At 32.2% G+C, this 20810-nt stretch overlaps 1 protein-coding gene across 2 annotated transcripts; it reads right to left on the minus strand.

The window, feature by feature from the left end:
- Nucleotides 1–7449: 7449 nt before the first annotated feature.
- On the minus strand, nt 7450–12000 carry LOC7464814 (protein JASON). 2 transcript variants are annotated; one of them, XM_052453169.1, is made up of 7 exons: nt 11666–12000; nt 11170–11221; nt 10983–11062; nt 9623–9870; nt 8463–9246; nt 8296–8378; nt 7450–7788 (listed from the first exon to the last, which is right to left on the minus strand). In XM_052453169.1, exons 1-7 carry the CDS (start codon nt 11765–11767, stop codon nt 7680–7682), a joined length of 1458 nt encoding a protein of 485 aa, XP_052309129.1. In that variant the 5' UTR covers nt 11768–12000; the 3' UTR covers nt 7450–7679. The 2 variants fall into 2 exon arrangements, with proteins under 2 accessions (XP_052309129.1, XP_024456185.1); XM_024600417.2 differs by having other exon boundaries at nt 11170–11218; nt 11666–11999.
- Between the last annotated feature and the right edge of the window lie 8810 nt (nt 12001–20810).

Below are 20810 nucleotides of genomic sequence, written 5' to 3' on the forward strand. Positions count from 1 at the left end.
ATCAAATCTGATTGATAAAAAATTTTAGTTAAGAAAATGATAAGAGAAAAGCAAATAACAATAATAAAAATGAGGATCAAAATTGATATAAAAATCAAATTCTAAGGGATGAAATTGAAAAAAAAAAATCAAAACAAAATATACAGCAATCAAAAGTTTGAGGAGCAAATTTGATATAATCAGCAAATAACATGACATTTTTAAATTTTTTACAACTTCTGGAAAGTATTTTCCGCTCAAAATAAAAGCAAAATATTTTTCTGAAAATCAAGTTAAATTTTTCTTTGACTGGAAAGTGTTTTTCGTTGATCAACTTTTTTAATGACAAACAAATAAAGAAAGTTTGGAAAATAATTTCTAGAAAAACCACTTTTCGTAAACAAACGAGATCTAAGTGATATTTTCCATTATAAATGTACGACAACTCCAATTTATATTAAAAAAAAAAAAAACAAATTGGTTGTGGATTATATTAAAATAAATAACAAGACCGGGCTATGACTGGAACCTTAAACATCTCAAGTCTTTATATATATAAACTCCAATAGTTATATTAATATATATATATAAACTCCAATAGTTAGATTAAAATCCACTCTCCTCAGTAGCGTTTTATCAAACATCTTGAACCAAACATAACTCCTCATTTATGATGATTAATATGCTGTGTAAAGGAAGGGAAATTGAAGGAGTTCATCGGATACTTTATGATGATTAAGCATTGTTGAGTTCCAAGTTGAGGCAGGAATTAAATTTATAAATGAAACCTCTTAAACTTTCTTCTAAGCTTCTTCCTAAATGGTGTTAAAAACCAATCTCGTTCGTCACAGAAATATTTCAAATGGAGACACAGAAAAGTCAACCAGAAAAACAGCAATCATCTGCATCCCTGGATCCTGCTGTCACTTCATGTCGTAAAAAGAAGAGGGACGATGCCACTTTTTTGGAGGATGTGAAGGATCACATCGATGAGTTCATTCATGCGTCTATGGATGAGCACAAGTCTTGTTTTACGAAGACAATCAAGAAGGTTTATTCCCACTTTTAAGTTGAATGTTTAATTGCTAATTGCCAAGTACCAACTGACAAATTTATTGTGTAAATCTCCGAGTGCGTGTGAACTGGTAGCTGACCTAACACTTGGTTTATTTTCAGATGTTTGGAATGTCAGACTGTTGCTGAGAGGAGTGCTGATGCGAAGGAAGTTGAAAGTTCTCTGCCTCTCCGAACTGTAGTGGCAGAGTAGAATGTCTTCTCCCTTACTGTAAATTTGTAATAGCTCATGATGCTAGTTTGAGTTATGGTTTAGAAATTTGTCATAAAAGAGTTGCGACATCAGTATTTAGTGCAGCTTGTTAATTTCACATTACTCTGTTCAGTTTTGACTTTTGAAGTTCGAATTCTACGAGGACACCATCTTAGGACTTTTTATTTCATCCGCCCCCTCAAAGGGGTTTTCCCAACTCGGAAGAGCGAACCCTTCAAATAGTGCTTCTTTATGGGTTTCTCTGTTTTTATCAAGACAAACCAGTTCCAGTCTTGTTGCCTTAGTTTCCTTTCCTTTCATTCTCTCTCTCAATTCTTATTAGACACATCACCGTTTCCCTCTAAAATCATGGGAGTTTTACTTTTCAGCCCTGGGAGCCTAACCCGAAGCTTGAACCCTGATGGTCAAGCAAGATCATTTCTGACCACGATACCTATCTCAGTTTAATGTTTACCTCCTACTATGATAATTATGGATATGACTCAGCTGTAAGTAGCAGTCTAATTGAGCAGGGCTTGTACTTCGGGCTACTTAGAATTTCAAGTCGCTCCGAATAGAGCTCGTGCACAAGCAAGCAAAACAGGTGCTACCATCAAAATGGAAAAAATCAGGCAAAGGTTTGAGGAAAAATGAATAGGGAACAAAAGAATAATAGTGAAATAGGGGATTAGTCGGTCTGTCGAGATGAGGTAAGGTACACCAATTCTCCAGGAAGCGAAGGACAGAACATGTTTCTGAGCTTTGTGAAAAAATGTGGAACTCTGATTAGTTTCTTCGGACAGCCCACAATTGGATACAAAATTGTATTGCATCACAGTGAGAGAATACTATCACTGAGTTGTTTTTGATAAACGAAACAATCGGTTCATTAAATAAATAAAAAACAATTAAAAATTAGAAGATTGATGAATAGAGGAGCATAAAAACAGAAGATAAAAAAGAAGAGAAGAGAATTAGTAAACCTTCAGATGTGTAATCATCACAAGGCTCAAAAGGGAGTCGATAACAAGTAACTGCAGAGAGAGAGGTATGAAGATGAAAGACGAGCAGTAAACGAGTTTCGATTCAGATTGAAAACTAATATATAATTTAAACAAAGGGCATCATGATTATCCCCTCAGGCTTTCGTTTCCACATGTTTCTCTTCTTGCCGCTTCCAGTCTTTCTCTTACATATCCTCTCTCTCGTACACCACTGCGGTCGCTCCCTTTCTTATCTATCAGGTAAGGAAGACGGAGCCCGTCTTCTTTATATCGTTAGGGTTTTGGGATTTTCGGTTTTCTCCTCTTCTTTCAATTTTTACCCCCAACATAGACGGGGTTGGTACTTGGTGGAGTAATTAATTTTGTCGGGAGACTCCGCACAAAAAATTGAGAAAAACTACAAATCAAACTCAATTTTTTATTATAATTTTAGATAAAAGTTGGATTAAAACAATAAAAATCAGATATTTATTAAGTTGTGTTCCGTTTAAAAATATTTTTAAAGATACTATACTGTGATGCGAAAGACTAATAAGGTGTTTGTTTTTATAGTAGTTTCATTGAAACTATAAAATTATGTTGTTAAGATATCAATTATATTTTAAAAGTTACAGGACCGTCTAACCACATGTTCAGTAAAAATAAGTATGACTTAGTTTTTTATTATTATTATTATTAATATGGGTGTTTGAGTCAGCTTGCATGCACCTCGACTAATCCTACGGGCCCTGAAGTTAACGATCATGTAAACATTTAATGGTCATTATATTAGCAACTACATGGCTCGAACCTAAAACCACAAGAAAAGCAAATTTTTTAATTTCAAGTTCTCATCATTAGACCACTTTGTGACTTGATTTTACTTATTCCTAACCACAATGAGAGTGTACTCCGACACTCTTAAAACCGTTAAATTTTCAATGATCCAAAATAACCTTATCATTTTTTTACTTTGTTTTCTCTCATCCATTTTTTTACCCTTCACTCCGTAGTTCTTACCTTCTAGACTTTTACACTCAAACTTTCACTTTCAAACCAATTGTCTTTCTTTACATGTTTTGGAATCCCACATAAACATGTAAAGAAAAAAGAGAAAATAAAAAAAAATATTAGTAAGGAGAACATGGAGAATGCTTAGAAAATTACCGAAAACGGGTTGAGAAAGATCAAAATACACAATATTAGAAAATTTAACAATTCAATTTTGACTAATAAAGGCTCTACTGGCAGGGGAAAGTCAATTTAATAAGAAAAATTTAAAATTAGATGTTTAAGGAATCAATTAGAATTTTTAAGGTTTAATTGAATTTATTAAGGGTTTAACTACAAGAAAAATTAAGTTTTGAAGTCAATTTAGGTTTTAATTGGAAGAAATTAAAGTATGAGGTCAAATGCAATTTTAAAGAGTCAATTTGGTCAAATCAAGGACTTAATTGCATAAATATTGAAGTTTGATGAGCAATTAGGGACTTGATTGAAAAAATCCAAAATCAAGCACCAAAACAAAAGGGTGCATAAACACAGAGTTTGAATTTGATCAAATTAAGGAGCAAATTGAAAACAATTGAAAGTTTGATTGTCAATTGTTGATCAAAATGCCCAAATCAAAAAACAAGGACCACGATAAAAAAAAGTGTTGAACTTTGAGGTTGATAATTGAGTTTGACAAATATGAAATCACATTAAATTAAAAGTTTAAGAGGCAATTTAGGTACAATTAAAAGCAATTGAAAGAACATGGACTAAATTGAAGTTTATCAAATCACAAATTAAAAAAAAAAACCTAATTTTAGGGTTTAACCTAACGATGCGTCGTTCGACCATTGTTTAACTTTTTTTTCGACAGATTTGGCTGATCGAATAGGCACCTTTAGGTGAACCACCACTATTCAAATAAGAAACACCCATTTTACAAAGATCAGCTACTCCCATCAAATTTTTACATTTCATTTTCTTTAAAGAACTCAAAAACATCTTGTTCCTGATCCGCCATTACTGTATTTTTAGATTCGGGCTGATCGAGTTGGCACTTTTAAATGAATGAATGTGGAGCTACAAACCACCAAATTGAGTAAAGTTGGATCCAAACGAAATGTGTGCACCCCCTCTACCAACTTTGGGTGGTTTTAAACAACAATGACGTTATAGTGACAAAGTCTCAAAAGTGGGTAACTCAGTCATCGATGACTATGACATCCATTTCACAAAATCACTAATCTTTTTTGTGTGTTCACACTTCAAGCATTCTCAGTGAGTTCTTATCAAAGGTTAACCATGTTTTTCTTAATATTAAAAGGCCAAAAATAAGCTACTTGGTCTCCAAGTTTACGAAAACCATCAGAATCTTCAAAACCAAGTTTGTTGCAAAACCATCATTGTAAAACCAGCATAGGTACATAGCTCACAACTATAGACACACTAAAAAAGCTTTCATTTTGATTAGAGGGCCAAGCTTTGAGGAAAAATGATCAATATTTGATTCAATCCATAAAATCCTAGCTTGAAACCCTATAAATACCCCCTGGAATATCAAGGTAAGGGGGAAGATTGGAGAGAAAGAGGTGAGGAAAAGATTGATAAAGAATCTCTAAAGTGTGAAGGTTTAAGAGCCTAGCACATGGATTTTCTTAATTTTGAGAGAAAGTAACAAACTTGAAAAAGAATGAACCAAAAGGCAACAACTATTGTTTGAGCTTAAAAGGTAAAAAAAAAAAATCATTCATCCTAGTAGATGTCCATGAGACACATCTATACCTATTCTTTCGTGTTTTATGGTGTTTTTGAACATTTGTTGCATTATATTACTTTTAGCTTTGATTTCAATTAATGCACAAAATGTCTTTTTTTTTTCTTTGTTTGATCCTGTTTGGAGTTTTCTATTGATGTTGCTAAATGTTTAAAATATACTTGGATGTTTAGATTAAATGAAAAAAAAAGTGATTTAAAAATTTGGCAATAGGGTTATTGATGTTTTCTTTATTTGTTAGTGTGTGTTCTTGGTTCCTAGGCATGGTTTGAGTTTCAAATATTTAAAGCGTCAGTTTTGAATTTAAATTTGATGTTTTTATAGGTTGTTTTAAGTTGGCAGTTTTGAAATTTAGAACCTCTTACATGATTTTTGGTGTTTTGATAATATTTGTTAGTTTTTTTTTTCAAACATGTTTGATTATGGTTGTGCAGCCTGTTAGATTGAAAAAAACATGTTTTAGAAGTAAAAAATGCTAGTTTTTGAGGCTTGACAGTGTGCTAGGTTTCTAGGCTATTTCTGGGTTGCTGGGCAGTGTTCTTCGTGTTCTTAGAAAGAACATTGTCTTTATTCTATGATTTGGACCAATTTTGATCCAATTCTTTGTACTAAATCATTCGGGCAACTTAATTAATAAAAAATCTAGAGTTTATTTGTATCAATAATAAGTTTTAGTGGGTTTTAATTCTAAGATTTTGGTTTTGAATCGAAACTCATTTTGACAAAATCATGGTGATTCTTTTATAATTGAAGTGAATGGATGTTTGATTATTTATCATTTCATGATTTCCAATATGTATGTGGCCTTGGTTCAATCGTATCTGGTATAGGTTGGGTTTCACGTTGTTGGGTTCGAGTTTGAATGTTCTTCGAGTTTTTCATGTTCCTCCCAAAAATATTGCCTTAGCTATGTGATTTTGACTTGTTTTATTTCATATTTTTGCATTTGCATCTTCGCATCATATTTTTAGCCAATAACCTAGAGTTAGCTTGCATTTATAACATGTAATTCAGAGTTTTGGTTTCGGACCTACATTGTGAAGATTTAATAATAATCGAAGTGAATTAACTCATAATTCTAGATCCTTTAGTGATTTTCAACATTTCTATGCTTCTGATTTCATGAAATATAGTATGGATTAGTGTTCATGTTGCTAGAATTTGTTTGAATGTTTTTCGTGTTTTTTTGTTTTTTTTTTTTGTATGTTTGATCTGATTTGACCAAGATATTTTGAGTTTTTGTGTTTATTTTGGTGTTTAATTTGTCTTTTTTTCTAGTTGGTTTTCTGCTTAAACGCAAATGTTTGTTCAGTTTATGGTCGAACCAAGGATTCCGAGTTAACCCGATTGGGTCAAAATTGGATCAAGCGGCTAAGGCCTTGTTTAGCTAGTAATGTTTTTGCTAAATATTGTTTTTGGTTTAGGGGTTGTCTGGCGAACACCTCTTAGGACTGTTTTGGGCAGTTTTATTACAAAAAAATAAGTTTTTACCAAACATAACCTAAAAAAATAAAAAATAAAATATTTTCTTTTTTCTTGCATTTGGCCACAAATTCTTAAAATTATTTGAGAATTTTTAAAAAAAAAAAACCTAAACTACTTTGACATGTTTTTTTAAAAAAAGATATTGCACGGATTTTACAATAAGTTTGTAAAATTGCGGAGGATTTTGGTTTATATTTAAAAAATTATTTTTGATAAGAAAATATTATTCACTTTTAATATAAGTATATAAAAAAACCTAAAAATAGTTAATATCCAAAATATTATTTGGGATAATAATTTATTATTACTTATTTTAATATAAGAATATAAAACTTATATGAGATTAATATCTAAAATATTTGGGAATAATACAACTTATTTACTCACAATATAAGGATAAAAAAAACTAAAAAATTTTTTATCCAAAATATTATTTAGAATGACACGATAGTAAAAAATTCCAAATTCACCTTGAAAAAAAATTACAATAATAATTATGAACATTTCACTGTTATAGACCAAGTTCTTGATCTAAAAAATCAAGGTTTGTTCATCATAGCAAACTCGTCATAATAAAAATAAAAACATCATAAGACAATAATAAACAAAAAAAAAAAAACAATGCTAATATTTTTTATTAAAATTAATTTTTTTAATTATTGTTGATCCAACCAGATCAATTGGATTATTAAAAATTCAATATTAATTTGTGAGTTACTAAGTTTATATTTTTTTATTTAAATTAATTTTTATTATTATTGTTGATCCCAATTAAATTATTAAAAATTCAATAAGATCAACCAAACTTTGTACAGTCAATAACTTGTTCAATTTAAATAGAAACTCTACCCAAGTCAGATTGAAAGCTTCTTGTTTTCCAAGTAATCACGCCAAGTCAAGTCAGTTTAACAACCATGGTGATTCCACACACGAGGCAACAATACGAGGAGGAAAGAAGCTGGCAGAGATTCCAAAATCTTCGCAGACTTAATCCAATAGACCTTACTAATATTCATTACCAATGTACATTACAAGCAGTTTGAGTTGATGACGAGACTATCAAGATTCAAGTAATTTCCAAACCAGTTGGATTGTTCAACATCGCAATACAAACCAAGGATGGTGTAGACAGTGGCTCAGATTTGAGAACTACTGTGGCATTCACAATATATCAGTTGCAAGCCACAATCAGATTGCATCAGAACGAAACAACTGACTTGGCTTGTGTTGAGGTTTGCAACCGAGATAGAGCAGTATCACTTTCCTCGCATTCGTCAAAAACAATGGGTCTCCCGCTGATTGGCTTCCTGTTGACCAGACAACCAATCAGAATTTATATGAAAGGGATACATGCTCTAAAATCTCGAATCATATTTAACCAAGTATTAACAATAGCTGCTTGCAAGTGGTCAAAAAATAGAATGACTTCATTTGACTAACTCCTTAAAAGCTGCTAGATTTTTAGTCCATCCTTGATGAAATTGGTTTCTGCCCTAATTCCTCCTTGTTTAAGTTTCCAATTGGGAAGGTACGAACATCAGAACTCAGCAGTAATTAGTGGATTAGATTTCTGGTTTTTTCCCTTATGGGAGGGAGCAGGGGCAGGAGTACAAGGCAAATCTTACTAAATATGCAAGATAACCAAATTATGGGACTCCATAATCCATATGCGGAACTGATTCAGATCAGTTTTCTATTGGGGAGGAAGTTGTTTTGGGTGGAAACAAAGTTAGCTCGTAACAAAGTTACTCCATGACCAACAAATAGTCAAAAACGTAGATCGGAACCACAGGGCCATAAAAGAAGGAAGCTACCTTTGTGAGATGACACTCTCTTCAGACAATGCCTTCTCTAACCTCTCCTCAAATGGTGTTGCATGCCAGCTTACTTTCTGATCCTGTATACAAAACGATGGTTCCTTTAATGCATCTACTATTAATGCAAGCAATGAAAAGAGAATGAATACAGTTGTATGACGTACCTCCTTATATTTGTTTGTCGAATTTGGAATCCCATTTCCATCCCACCACTTTGGGGAGATTTGAGAAGGTTCATTTTCATTCCAGTGCGCAGCAACCATTCCAATGATAGGCCTGTCCCCAGGAGTTCTACCAAAACGAAAATTTTTGCTAGAAGCAGTACCGGTATTTGGATTATCTTCACCAAGTGTGGACTGTGATGGTTTGAACCAAGAAGACAAGCTCGCTTCTACCTTCAAATCTTTCCCAGAGGAAGATTCTTTTACTCCCCTTTCCGGTTTAGGAGTTGCACTTTCAGACTGTTCTAGAGATTCTCTCGGCTCACCTGACAGTCGAAGTGAGTTGAAATCATCTTCCTTCAATAACTTCCACTGAGAGGCACTTTCAACCGGGTTCAGGACTGAATAAACATGTTGGGACCTGAACCTAGTCTTTCCATTATCTGAAGTTTCTAGGTTTGCAGGGAAAACAGTACCGGGTGTTTGCATGTCGTCCAAAAGTTTTAAAGGGGTTGGTTTAGGAGAAGGCTTTGAAACACTCAGATTCCCTGGAGATTCATATTTCCCAGGAACTTGGCAACTATTTTCAGATGAAGACCCTTTGGAGGAAGATGTATCAAAATCACATTCGAAGCGAACAGACTTGTTCCTGCTCTGAACAATCGAAGCTGAAAGCCAAGGAGGACCAGCAACAACATCATCATTCTCATTTGCTTGAACCTTGATCACTCTTTCACGACTCCCTGACTCACTATCTTCACTGTTGTGCACATTTGTTATACAGCTACTGAAAAGAAGACATGAAATGTTAGCCAGCCTAAAACTTTCATCGATGAGTTCTTCTAAAGTTTTGCAAACAATTAAGGAACAAATTGCATTACTTGATGAGCCTCCAATAGATCTCATCGTGCCCAGAAACAAAATGTTAATAAAATACAATCGTTAGGTTCAGATCCTTTAACAGGGCAGAAGCGTTACTTCTCAAGACCTTCAGAAAGGAGTCAAAGAATAGGATTGCCAAACAGTTTTCAAACTAATTGCATAGCGATATTCTTAGCTTGAAAAACGAGACAGATGAAAATTATTTTCCAGGTCACATGTACCCACAGAGAATCTAAACGAGTGTCAGTCATTTGACAACTCATGGAAGTTAGAAGTGCAACCTGCTAGGTGTCTGCTCAGAAGAAACTGAACCCTTTCCCCACTCTTCACAAAGTTTAACCGGAGTAAGAGGCTGATCTGTTTGATTATCCAATTGAAGTTTCTTGATCGATGTGCTGGGAAGCCATGAATGAAATTTTGAAGGTTCTGAATCTTTATCAAGAGTAGGTGAACCATTAAACTTTTCGCAAGCTTTCCGAATTTCAATTGGAGTTTCTGTCAATGTACCACAAGCTTTAAGAAATTTAGCCTGCAGAGAGAAGTGAACAGCCAAAAAAATTAAATTAACTGATGGAATCTATCAATTGAATGATTAAGGATGATTCAATTAATTGAAGTGCGCAAGTGGGAAAGATAAATCCAGAAAAAAACAATATATTACGAGATCAATTCTTCCTTTAGATATTTTAACATTAATGACTGTTTCAGGAAGATATATATCGATGTAAACTGTATCATCATCTTCTCATGGGATCTACCATAGAATGTCCACCTCTAAAAGGTCAAACCATATGCCCACCTATAGCCTTCTAAGCGGTCCAACGATCTACGACCATACGACATCATAAATCATTCTTGCATTTAACTTGCGTGTTCATTTAACTTGTAATAGAAGTATAATGCTGGGAATGATAATTCGGAAGTGACAAAAGAGGCATTTTAGAAAAGGTAAAAAAAATTCTGGTTGAAGATTATGCTAAAATTGTTAAATCTCAATTCAAATTCAATCCAAATAACATAAACTACATTGCCTTCGAAAAATTAATTGAATGTAACTTGCGTGTTCATTTAACTTGTAATAGAAGTATAATGCTGGGAATGATAATTCGGAAGTGACAAAAGAGGCATTTTAGAAAAGGTTAAAAAATTCTGGTCGAAGATTATGCAACTATTGTTAGATCCCAATTCAAATTCAATCCAAATAACATAAACTACATTGCCTTCGAAAAATTAATTCAGATCCTAATAATTGAATGTAACTTGGATTGATAGTTCAATCTATCAAAATTCTAACTAATCGGAAAAGGAGAATGATTCCATGCAGCTGTAGTAGACAAAAAGCTCTTCACAGTATTGTTTTCCAAACCTATTCATGATCTGATCCTTTTCTTCGTAACTACTATCTAGTGGTGAAACCCCTACGATTCAGAACAACCTTTCGGTCTAAGAAATGCAATGCAGTAACACAAACATCACATTAGCATGCACCCCCATCAAAAATCAATGGAGAACTAATAAATGTTGAAACTACAGCTTGGAAGTAGCGAGAATACCACAAACATTTTGCAAATTCGTGAAACTGTGAGAATTGCAAAGAAACTTGATTTTCCCTTTTCAAGCGACTCATTAATTAATACATACCTCATCCCTAAGTCCTTTGTTAATATGTGGAGATCCTAAACAAGGATTCTCAACGTCGCCACGCAAAGATTCTTCTTTCTCTTTCAAAGGGAAACAAATGCAATTAAAAACAATTTAGAAACCAAAAAAAAAAATCTGCAAAAATTAGAGCGAAACTTAACTAAAGAAAATAAAAACAACTATTTACCTTCAGACAAAAATAGAGACGATAAACGATTTTTAGATACCCCAGGTTCCTGCTTCCCATAAAAAAAAAAAAGGAAGCAGTAAATAGTAAATATCTTATAATCCAATAATCCCCTGTTTAATCTCTAACAAGCATGAACACCAAGAAATTAAACAGTCATTTCCACTTGTTTTCATTTATCATTTTCTTTCCAACCAAAACATATATTAAAAACTCAGTTTCGAGAAACAGAGAAAGGGAACTTTTCGTTTCCAAATAAAAAAAAAAAAAACAGATATTAAAGCAGCCTTTTCTACTTTTTTTCAGTTACTTTGCTTCATTTTCTAGCCAGCCAAACAGATATCAAACTAAGAAAACGCAGAAACTCCTAAATATCAGACTAAGAAGGAATGGTGCAAATCACGATTCGCTTCCTTTCTTAAAACTCAGTTTCGTTTCCAGTTAAAACATAAAATTATGAGCAATCAAACAGAAAATGGAAGAAAAGAAAGAATACAAGAGCAGGTTCGGATCGAAGAGAATCTGAGGAGATGGCGTGAGGTCGAGACCGATTGGATCGATCTTCTTTAGTACGCAAGCAGGTAAAGAAACAACCCATAGCTCTTGATAAAAAACGATTTATCAAGAAACCGCAAAACCGATCTCAAAATCAAATCCAATTACACGCTTCAGCAATGCACACATCTCATGCCACTGTTCTCTATATATCTATCATCTTCTTCTTCTTTTCTATATTTATGCAAAAACCCCTTTGGTTTTATTTATTTATATGTTCTTTCTTTCTTGTGCTGTTTAATCAGTGAGAGAGAGAGAGAGAGAGAGAGAGAGTTGCTGGGTCGTTTTTGAATTTTGAAACCAATCAAACGAGGGAAAGATTTTGCAGCCTTAAAATGAAAACGTTTCGAGTGCTTCCGTACTTGAGGGGTAAGCAAATAATGACGCTACTCGCTTTTCGATCATGACACGTTGGTGGGTTTAGATATTTTGGTTGATGCAATTACGGGGGTGTCCCTGAAAGGGATTCCTTTTACGAGAGAAGAGCGAGTCTTATCAGTAAGGTGGAGTCAAGGGGTATGATTTCATGAATGGCAATGTGTGTTGTTGCAGGTTTAATTCCTTTTGAGGAATAACGTCTATTTTAGACTCTTGATTAATTATTTGAGATTCATTTTTCAAATATTTTAATTTTAATTGTTTTTTTTTGTGGTCAAGTCCATCTTGAAATGTTGTGCCATTGTTTTCAAGAAAGCAAAGCAACAGCTAAATATCAGACCTCAGGCCCAGATTTACCACGTCCTGGCCTAACTTTTGAGGAGGATTCCCGAGGGATTTGAGCTCCATTTTTACCATTTCTCATGGATTCCCGAGGGATTTGAGCTCCATTTTTACCATTTCTCATTCCCTTTCACTTGCCTCTCTGCAACTCTCCTGGCAATCAAACGCAGAGAGTTAATCAATCAGGGAGAAGAAGCTCCTTCGAGGATTAGGAGATTTGAGTGTCTCCGGTGTAAAGTAGCCAAGAGTCCCCCTCCGGCCTCCATATTTTGAACCCGCCACTCGTTGCCATCCCCCTCCATGTCTCTGGTCAAACAAACTCCAGCCAAATCCACCACAAAAGGATAAGCTAAAACATCATTTTCAACACACAATAAAATAGATTAAGCCATTAACGGGTTATAAGTTTTACGTAGCACCATGCATCTCTGTCTCTAGAGGCGTGCAAACCATGCTACGATACTTGCTCATGAAAGGTCTATTACTAAAGAAGAAGAAGAAGAAGAAACTTTAACCCCCCACTCTCTTGCTAACAATTCACTTGCTCTGGTGATCGAGGCATAGTTTGCATCAACTTAACTTTCACATTGCCTTTTCCTCCAAATATTTAACCACCAGTAAGGAATCCGATTCAATATCAACGCTTCTAATTCCTATCAACCAAGTTTCTTCCATGCTAATATCAAAAAACTAATTCAACTCAAAAATTTAAGTTATTAGGTGAGGTTTCAAGATATGATTTATATTATTTTCTAACATACCTCTTCAAATAAAAGCTCTTTGGTCTTGAAACTTACATACGCTTATATCACCTTGTGCTTAATTTTTATCAAATAATTAGGAATGGTAAGATTCAAACTCGTGATCGTTTGTTCATCAAGGCTCTTATACTATATAAAAAAACAAATTCAACCAAAAAACTTAAGCTTTTAGATGAGGTCTCAAAATATGATTTATATTATTTTATAACAACTACTGCCCTCAATTCTGCTCTAACAAAAGAGCAGGCAGTGTTTTTAAACCTGGCCCAGTGGCGGCCTAGCCCAAGGCCCGGGTCACGGGTTTTGACCAGGTCACTCGGGTCAACCCTATTTTTTTATAAATCAAAACAACGTCGTTTTAGTAAAAAATTAAAAAAATAATCAACGAATTGTAACCGGGTTTTTTACCGGGTCAACCAGATTTTTAACCTTCCCTATTTTTTTATAAACCCGGCCCCCAACCTTGTTCAAAGGACAATGGTGACAGCGAAGGGTACTTCCAACAGACCATGCCCCCAACCTTGTTCCGGTTCAGACCGACATCCCCCACTTCATATGCTTTGTCTATCTCCTGTGTCAAGCTTCTTATAGCATATGAAGGATTGGAATTTAATAACGATTCTCCTCCAAAGACTATACGGTTTCTCCATTTCCAAATATGCTATACAGCAACAAAACCAAACATTAATGCCCATGAATTAGACCCCTCGCTATTACAAACATTGTCTGAGAGGGTACGTATTAATTAACCACGGGACCGACCCAGCATCAAAGAAACTCCTTTTCTCCCTCGAATTGAGCAAAGCCTTCCACACAACCTGAGCTAAACTGCAGTCCTTAATTTAACACATGAAGAATACATTCCTCTTCCAAAGGACAATGGTGACACTGTGGATCATCAGCTAAATCCCTACACCATTTATTCTCAATTATCATGAGCTATCACCCAAAGAAAAGCTCTGATTCTTTCCGGTCATATCAAGCTCCAAATAGGATCCCTGTTTATAACCTCCCTTATCATATCAAGCTCCCTCTATTTTGGCCGACATCAAGGTTAAGAGAAAAGGAGTTAGGGTTTTGATTGTTTCCTCTAAAATTCTTGATAAAACACATTAAAAAAGTTAGATTAAGAGACCAAAAGGGGGTTTAAAGTATCTAAGCTAGAAATCTAGAAACTTTCTTGAGTTTTAAAAGCTTAAAAGGGAAGGTTTTGAAAAGTTGAAGGAGAGGGAAGAGAAGGTGAAGAAAGCTTGATTTCTTTTGCAATTTCTTCTTGATATCTTGTGATTGGAAGGTGAGAATATTTTTCATCATGATTGATTATGGTTGTGGCATAAATTGAGACTTAGTTAGTAAGTTATGTAATACGGAATATTGAGTTTTAGATTAGTTTGCTTGTTAAAATGCTTAGTTTTTAGAATTGTGTTATTGAATATTAAAAAATTAATGGGTGATGTGTTAATTATAGAAAAATTTGAAGAAGAATGTATGTCTCCTTTATGGTGGGTTTCGGCCATAAGGGAAACGACTTGGAAGTTGATGCATTTTTTATGATATTTGTGGAATGTATTATAAATGTGAAAATGATGAATCTTGAAGAGTTGAATTATTTTGTGGTGAATTCTTAATTAATTATGAATTGTATCATTTGAAATTATTATTTATTGAATTATTGTGTTGTGTTGAAATTATTATTTGTTGAAGAATTTGGATAAAATTGGATTAGTTGATTAATAGGAGGGTTGTGTTTGATGTTGTTACAAGGTATATGGAATGGAAATGCTTGTTTTGAATGGTAAGGAAATTAATAAAAATACTTGATTGTTTGTCAAACCCATATATTTAAAACCGAACAATTTCGTTACCTAACTTTCAGATGAGATTAGGACTTGAAAATGATAAAATTTAGAATAAATTTCTTCATAAAAGTTACATCCAAGATTCTAGCTTTCAAATAGGATTGACTTTACTTAATTTAAAGTTACAAAACTTCATATATGGATTAAAAACTGAAGAAAGATCGAACTGAATCTTGTTGGACATATTGTATAAAGTGCTATAATTGGTAATTTTGAGTGCGTTAATGATAAAACTAGGCTTTTTTCCCTTCATTAAAATTGTAGCTTCATATCTTAGCTTTTATATGAGACAAACAAAGCCCAAAACCTAATTTTATAACTTTAGTTATGATTAAAATATTAAATAGTGTTCTTTAGTGATTAAGTTAAATTGGATGGAATTAGTTTGATTTTTACCTTGTCTAGAATTGTTCTTGATATAAGACTTAAATGATAGAAGTTATAAAAATAAAAATTTTCTCTTTGTGTGTGTGTATTATAAGAATAATCTTTCTTGTTAATCAAGTAAAAAATATGGATTGAATGAGAAATTGAAATAAAATTATCAATACAAATTGAATAATAAATGATGATTAAATTGTGAGTAAATTAAATTATATTATATTATGAGAGAAATAAATGGTTAGTTTAAAGTGATGAGATATTGTGTCTAATTATGTTATGTCAAAGAATAAAATGATTATGTGCAAAATTAAATTACATTTAATATGATGTTTCTATTTAATATGGTACTAAATAGTTTAAATTGAATTATATTAATCATGTTTCTATTTAATATGGTACTAAATAGTTTTAACATGTTTATAATATATTTTTTAGAATCTTTACAAATTTATAAAAAAATATCTCTAATTAGTGAATTTTAGTAGTTAAAAATTGAAATTTATTTTGAAGAGTGAATAACTTTTATAGTTATGTTTTAAACATTTCAAAAAACTAAAATCAATTTATTTTTATATAGAATTTGAATAAATGGAAGGTGTTTCATAAAGAACTTGATTTTTATATGAATTTATTTATTTACTTAAAAAATGGTTTTCTAAAAATAGTTGTTGCTAATAATTTTTGACACCTCCACTTTAATTATGCTTAGAATACTTCTTTACTTAAATAAAAATGTGTTAGTATTTTCTGGTCAAATTTTAAAATGCTATTATTTCAGACCATAATTGTCATATGTTTTAAATAATTATTTTTTGTGTTTAATTATTTTTTTAAAATAGATATTTAATTAATAAAATATGTTTATGATTGAAAAGTGTTTTGAATATGATTTTGATTTTTTTTGTGAGCTCATTCGTGGATTAAATATGAATTTGATTCCCTATGCTTTGAACACAACCTTTAAGGGTTAGATATTTGAATTTAAAGACATTTTATTTAGAATTTGATGCCTAGTCGTAGGGTGAAATATAAATCATTGTTATTATAGTTAGAATAATTGTAATAATTTGACTATAAATTTAACTTTGAATATGAGTGTGGAAATCATGTTTGCGTTTAATATGATTGGTTTGAATTATTTAAGTTTGTAAATGATTTATAAATATGCTTGAACTAATTTCATATTATATGTATTACTAAGTTTTGACATGTTTGTTCTATTTAAAAAGATGAATTGTTATTTATTGAGTGTATGATACTCACCTTCTATTTATTTATTTATTTAAGATAATTTGGAAGGTGCTTAAAATGTCAAGTGAGTTTATAATTGATTTTAATAATTTAATAATTTGATTAATTTATGATAAGATGTCTTATATTATTAGAAGACATGCGGCGTTATCACGTGTAAAGTGTATTTTCATGATTTTTTGGATGGAGGCGTACGTGACAAATTTCCTAGAACAAAAGGATCCGACTCCTGAACCCATCAATCGATCATGCTCCACGACAGCAAACGTGTCGTCTAGCATATTCCGTTCCAGGGCTACAAAACGGACAGCAAGAAAGAGTATTCTCGAAGAAGATTATTACATTCAAGGCTGGCTTCGATGCACGACAATGAATGTGTAGCGTGAATTATTGGCAAGGTGGTGAAGAGTGTGCTATTTTTTAAAGTATTTTTATTTAAAAATATATTTAATTATTTTTAATATTAGCATATTAAAATAATTCAAAAACTTATAAGAATTTAATTTTAAATAAAAAAAATTAAATGTTTTGGAAACAATATTCCAAACACGTTTCCAACTGGCCTGACCTATAATTAACTCTGAATAATTATAATAATTAATTACCCACGTGTTGAGGAAATATAATTAATTCTTTGCTGACCTTATAGCTGAAGTTAGCCTTTCAAATCGACGAATTACAGCGCCTTTATGTTGGCTAGGGCAAATGTTATTATTTTGCTTATAAAACAAAAAATGCGGTTGGGAATTGCGGTGACAGAGAAGACCAACGAAAGCGCCAGCAACGGCTGAGCTTATAACAACACAATCCGCACTCACATTGTTTTAAAATCAATCAAGAAGTACAATCATTCCAAAAATAATATTCCTAATGGTATTATTTTGATAAAGAAATTGCAAGTTCCCTACAAATAAAATCCTTGGCATAAATATAATGGATGGATATCTTTTATTTTTATTTTTTATATATATATATAAATGTGTAAAAACCCAATATATATAGAGGACTTAAATGGAAAGTTTTGAAAAAGTACAGCCATTTGTAGAGTGAAATGTTTTGGAGAATCACAATCAAGTTTAAAGAGTTGAAGTCAATTTTCATTCATATGAAACAGTAGCTAGCCAACCATGCATGATGCATCGTCAGTCTTCACTGATGTGTATGTGAGAAAGGCCACAAAATCACTGGGAACCTTAAACGACCACTCGCAGGTTGCCTGCATCCTGACAAAAAGGACTAGGAGAATTGTCAACTTAATTTCCAAACCAAAAGCACGTGAAAGGATCTACCTCATGCACTGGACTGGACTGGACTAGCATTGCAAAATAGATTCCTGATCTACCTCATCAGTCACTGTAGTATTTATGTTACTGAAAACTGATTAAAGACTGCGATTTCTTGATATTACTGTATTGGACTATAAAAGGGTATCAGTTCATCACTCAGAGTCTTGTCTTATATCAAATAGATGCATAGATGCATTTTATAAGACATTTCAAGTGTTTGTTTTTGTGTTTGAAATTGTTTTTTAAGGTATCTTTCAATCTTCTTTTTATCTGAAAAATCTTTAAATTAATATTTAAATTTTTTATCAAATAGATATAGCGTCGCGGCAATCATCCTCTTGGATTGGGATAGTCAGGAATGATGTGGGTGAAAATGACAAGAAGTTCTTGTTCTTTATTAGTAGAAAAAAATAAATGAGAGTTCCCACATATTATTTAGTCACTAGAAATCTTAATTGGTCTTAGAGTTTGAGAAAGGAAAGTGATTGTATAAAAAGAAGGTATTAGCATCCCTAAAAAGTCTTACTTGAGATAAGCTGTATTGTTTATTTATATGATATAAACTAAGAAAAAATTATGTTTTCTAAGCGTTGGTCTATTTAAGGTTTTAAAAAATCATCCTCAGTAAGGGGGTCTTTATCTTATGAGATTAAAAACCTAACCGTTCTAATGCCAATAAAAATAAATTATATTTCTATTTAATATCAGGAATAGGTTTTACTTATAAGTTTATAATCTCGCATATTAAAAGAAATAAAATAAAGTTTTTTAGTACGTTTGAAATGTAAGCCAAAATCCTTTGGAAATTTACAAACTTGTGGTAAAATTCATACAATATTTAAAAAAAATGTCAAAATATTTTATATATTTTTTTAAAAAATGCTAAAATAACTTTAGGATTCTTATCCATATGCAAGAAAAAAATAATTTTTTTAATATATTTTTTAGGCTTTGTTCGGAAAAAAACTTATTTTTCTTTGTAATAAAACTACCAAAAATAGGCTTAAAGGGTGTTTGTCAACCACACCCTTAAATCCAAAAACCTTTTAACAAAAATTATGGCAAACCAAACAGAGTATTAAGCCCTCTGACCCACTGTTTATTTTTACCCAACCCGACTAGGTTGACCTGAAATTTTTGATTCGACTATAAACCAAATTAAAAATTATAATTTGACCTAAAAATAACCCAAAAACAAAACTAAAGCAAAAAAACTAGATTAAACACTTAAAAAACATAAAAAATAAAAAATTCTTGAACAAAATGGATAAAAAAAAAAAGCATGAAGAACACTTGAAACGAACCCAATAACGTGAACTCAAATTCAGGCCAGATTTCATGAAATCAAAAGCACATAAAGGTTATAAATCATTCAAGGATCAAGAATTAATGGTTCATTCACTTTTATTATCATTAAATCATCGTAATTTGGCTAAAATGGGTTTTGGTTCAAAACTAAAACCCTTGAATTAAAAATCATTATAAATGTGTTATTAATGCAAATAAACACTAGATTATTGGTTAATCATGTATAAGAAAGGGTTCTGTGCGAAGAAATGGATCAAATTTGATCCAATAAAGGGTCCAAGACAATGTTCTTCTTAATAGCACGAAGAACATTGCCTAGAACACAACAAAAAACCCAATCATGAGACAGTCACTGTCAAGCCTTGAAATTAGTGTTTTTGGCCTCTAAAGCATGCTCTTTTTTTTTATTATTATTATTATTACAACAAGTCACAATATCATAGACAAACATGTTTGAATATAAAACTAACAAAAAACATCAAAATCAAGCATGGTATACCAAATAAAAAAACTAACAACCTTAAACATCCTACATGTTCATGCAACATGGATTCAAAATTGGTGTTCTAAACCCATTTTGTGTATGAACAAGCTAAGGATAAACACTTTTGCCTTAACATGCATAGCTTAAACTAAACCATAGTTAAAACAACATTTAAATATTAAAAAAAAAATTATACATCAACTTTAATACATCAAAAACATAAAAAAAACTTTTGTTAAACAGAAGAGGTGAAATCACAGAAACAAAGAGGTTAATACAACATTATTTGTTAAACATTCCAAACCTTTTTTCTATGCTTTTGGGTCTGCAATGTATACATAGAATATCTACTCTCTTTTGGCTCTGCTTTAGAAAATTTTACCTTTAACAAGCTTACAAAAGTTAAGAAAACTTTTTTTTTGGCTTTTGAACCTCTACCATTATATTTCTTATTGATATATCTCTCCCCTTTCTAATCTTTTCTTATCTTTTTCTTTTTTTTCTTTTCTTTTTTTTTTTCCAGCCCCTTTTCTTGATTTTGAGGGGGATATTTATAGGGTTTGGGGATATCTTGAATCCATTTCTGACCTCTTAATCTTGAGAGGAGTGTTGTGAACCTATTGAGGAGCCTTTATGTGTGAACACACGAAAACCAAATAGGTTTTTGCATGATAGCTGCATTGCCGGGGTTGAATGAGTTGCTCACTTTCAAGGCTTTATCAGAGCAATTCTGACATCATCATTATCTAAGACCACCCGAAGTTGGTAAAAGGAGTGTACACCTTTCATTTGGATCTAACCTTACTCAATTTGGAGGTTTATAGGTCCATATTTATTCGTTTGAAGTTGCCAACCTAATCAACCTGAAATCTGAAAATTGAGTGATGACTGATCAGTAACAAGATGTTAAGGACTTCTATGGACAAATTAGGATGTAAAAGTCTAATTTTATGAAAATAGGGTTGTGGAGGGGATGTTGCTCTTCTATTTGTAAAAAAAACCTCATGTCATTTGGAGGCCTAGAACTTCACTT

This window comes from Populus trichocarpa, chromosome 5 (assembly GCF_000002775.5).
Source record: "Populus trichocarpa isolate Nisqually-1 chromosome 5, P.trichocarpa_v4.1, whole genome shotgun sequence".
Classification (NCBI taxonomy): Eukaryota; Viridiplantae; Streptophyta; class Magnoliopsida; order Malpighiales; family Salicaceae; genus Populus; species Populus trichocarpa.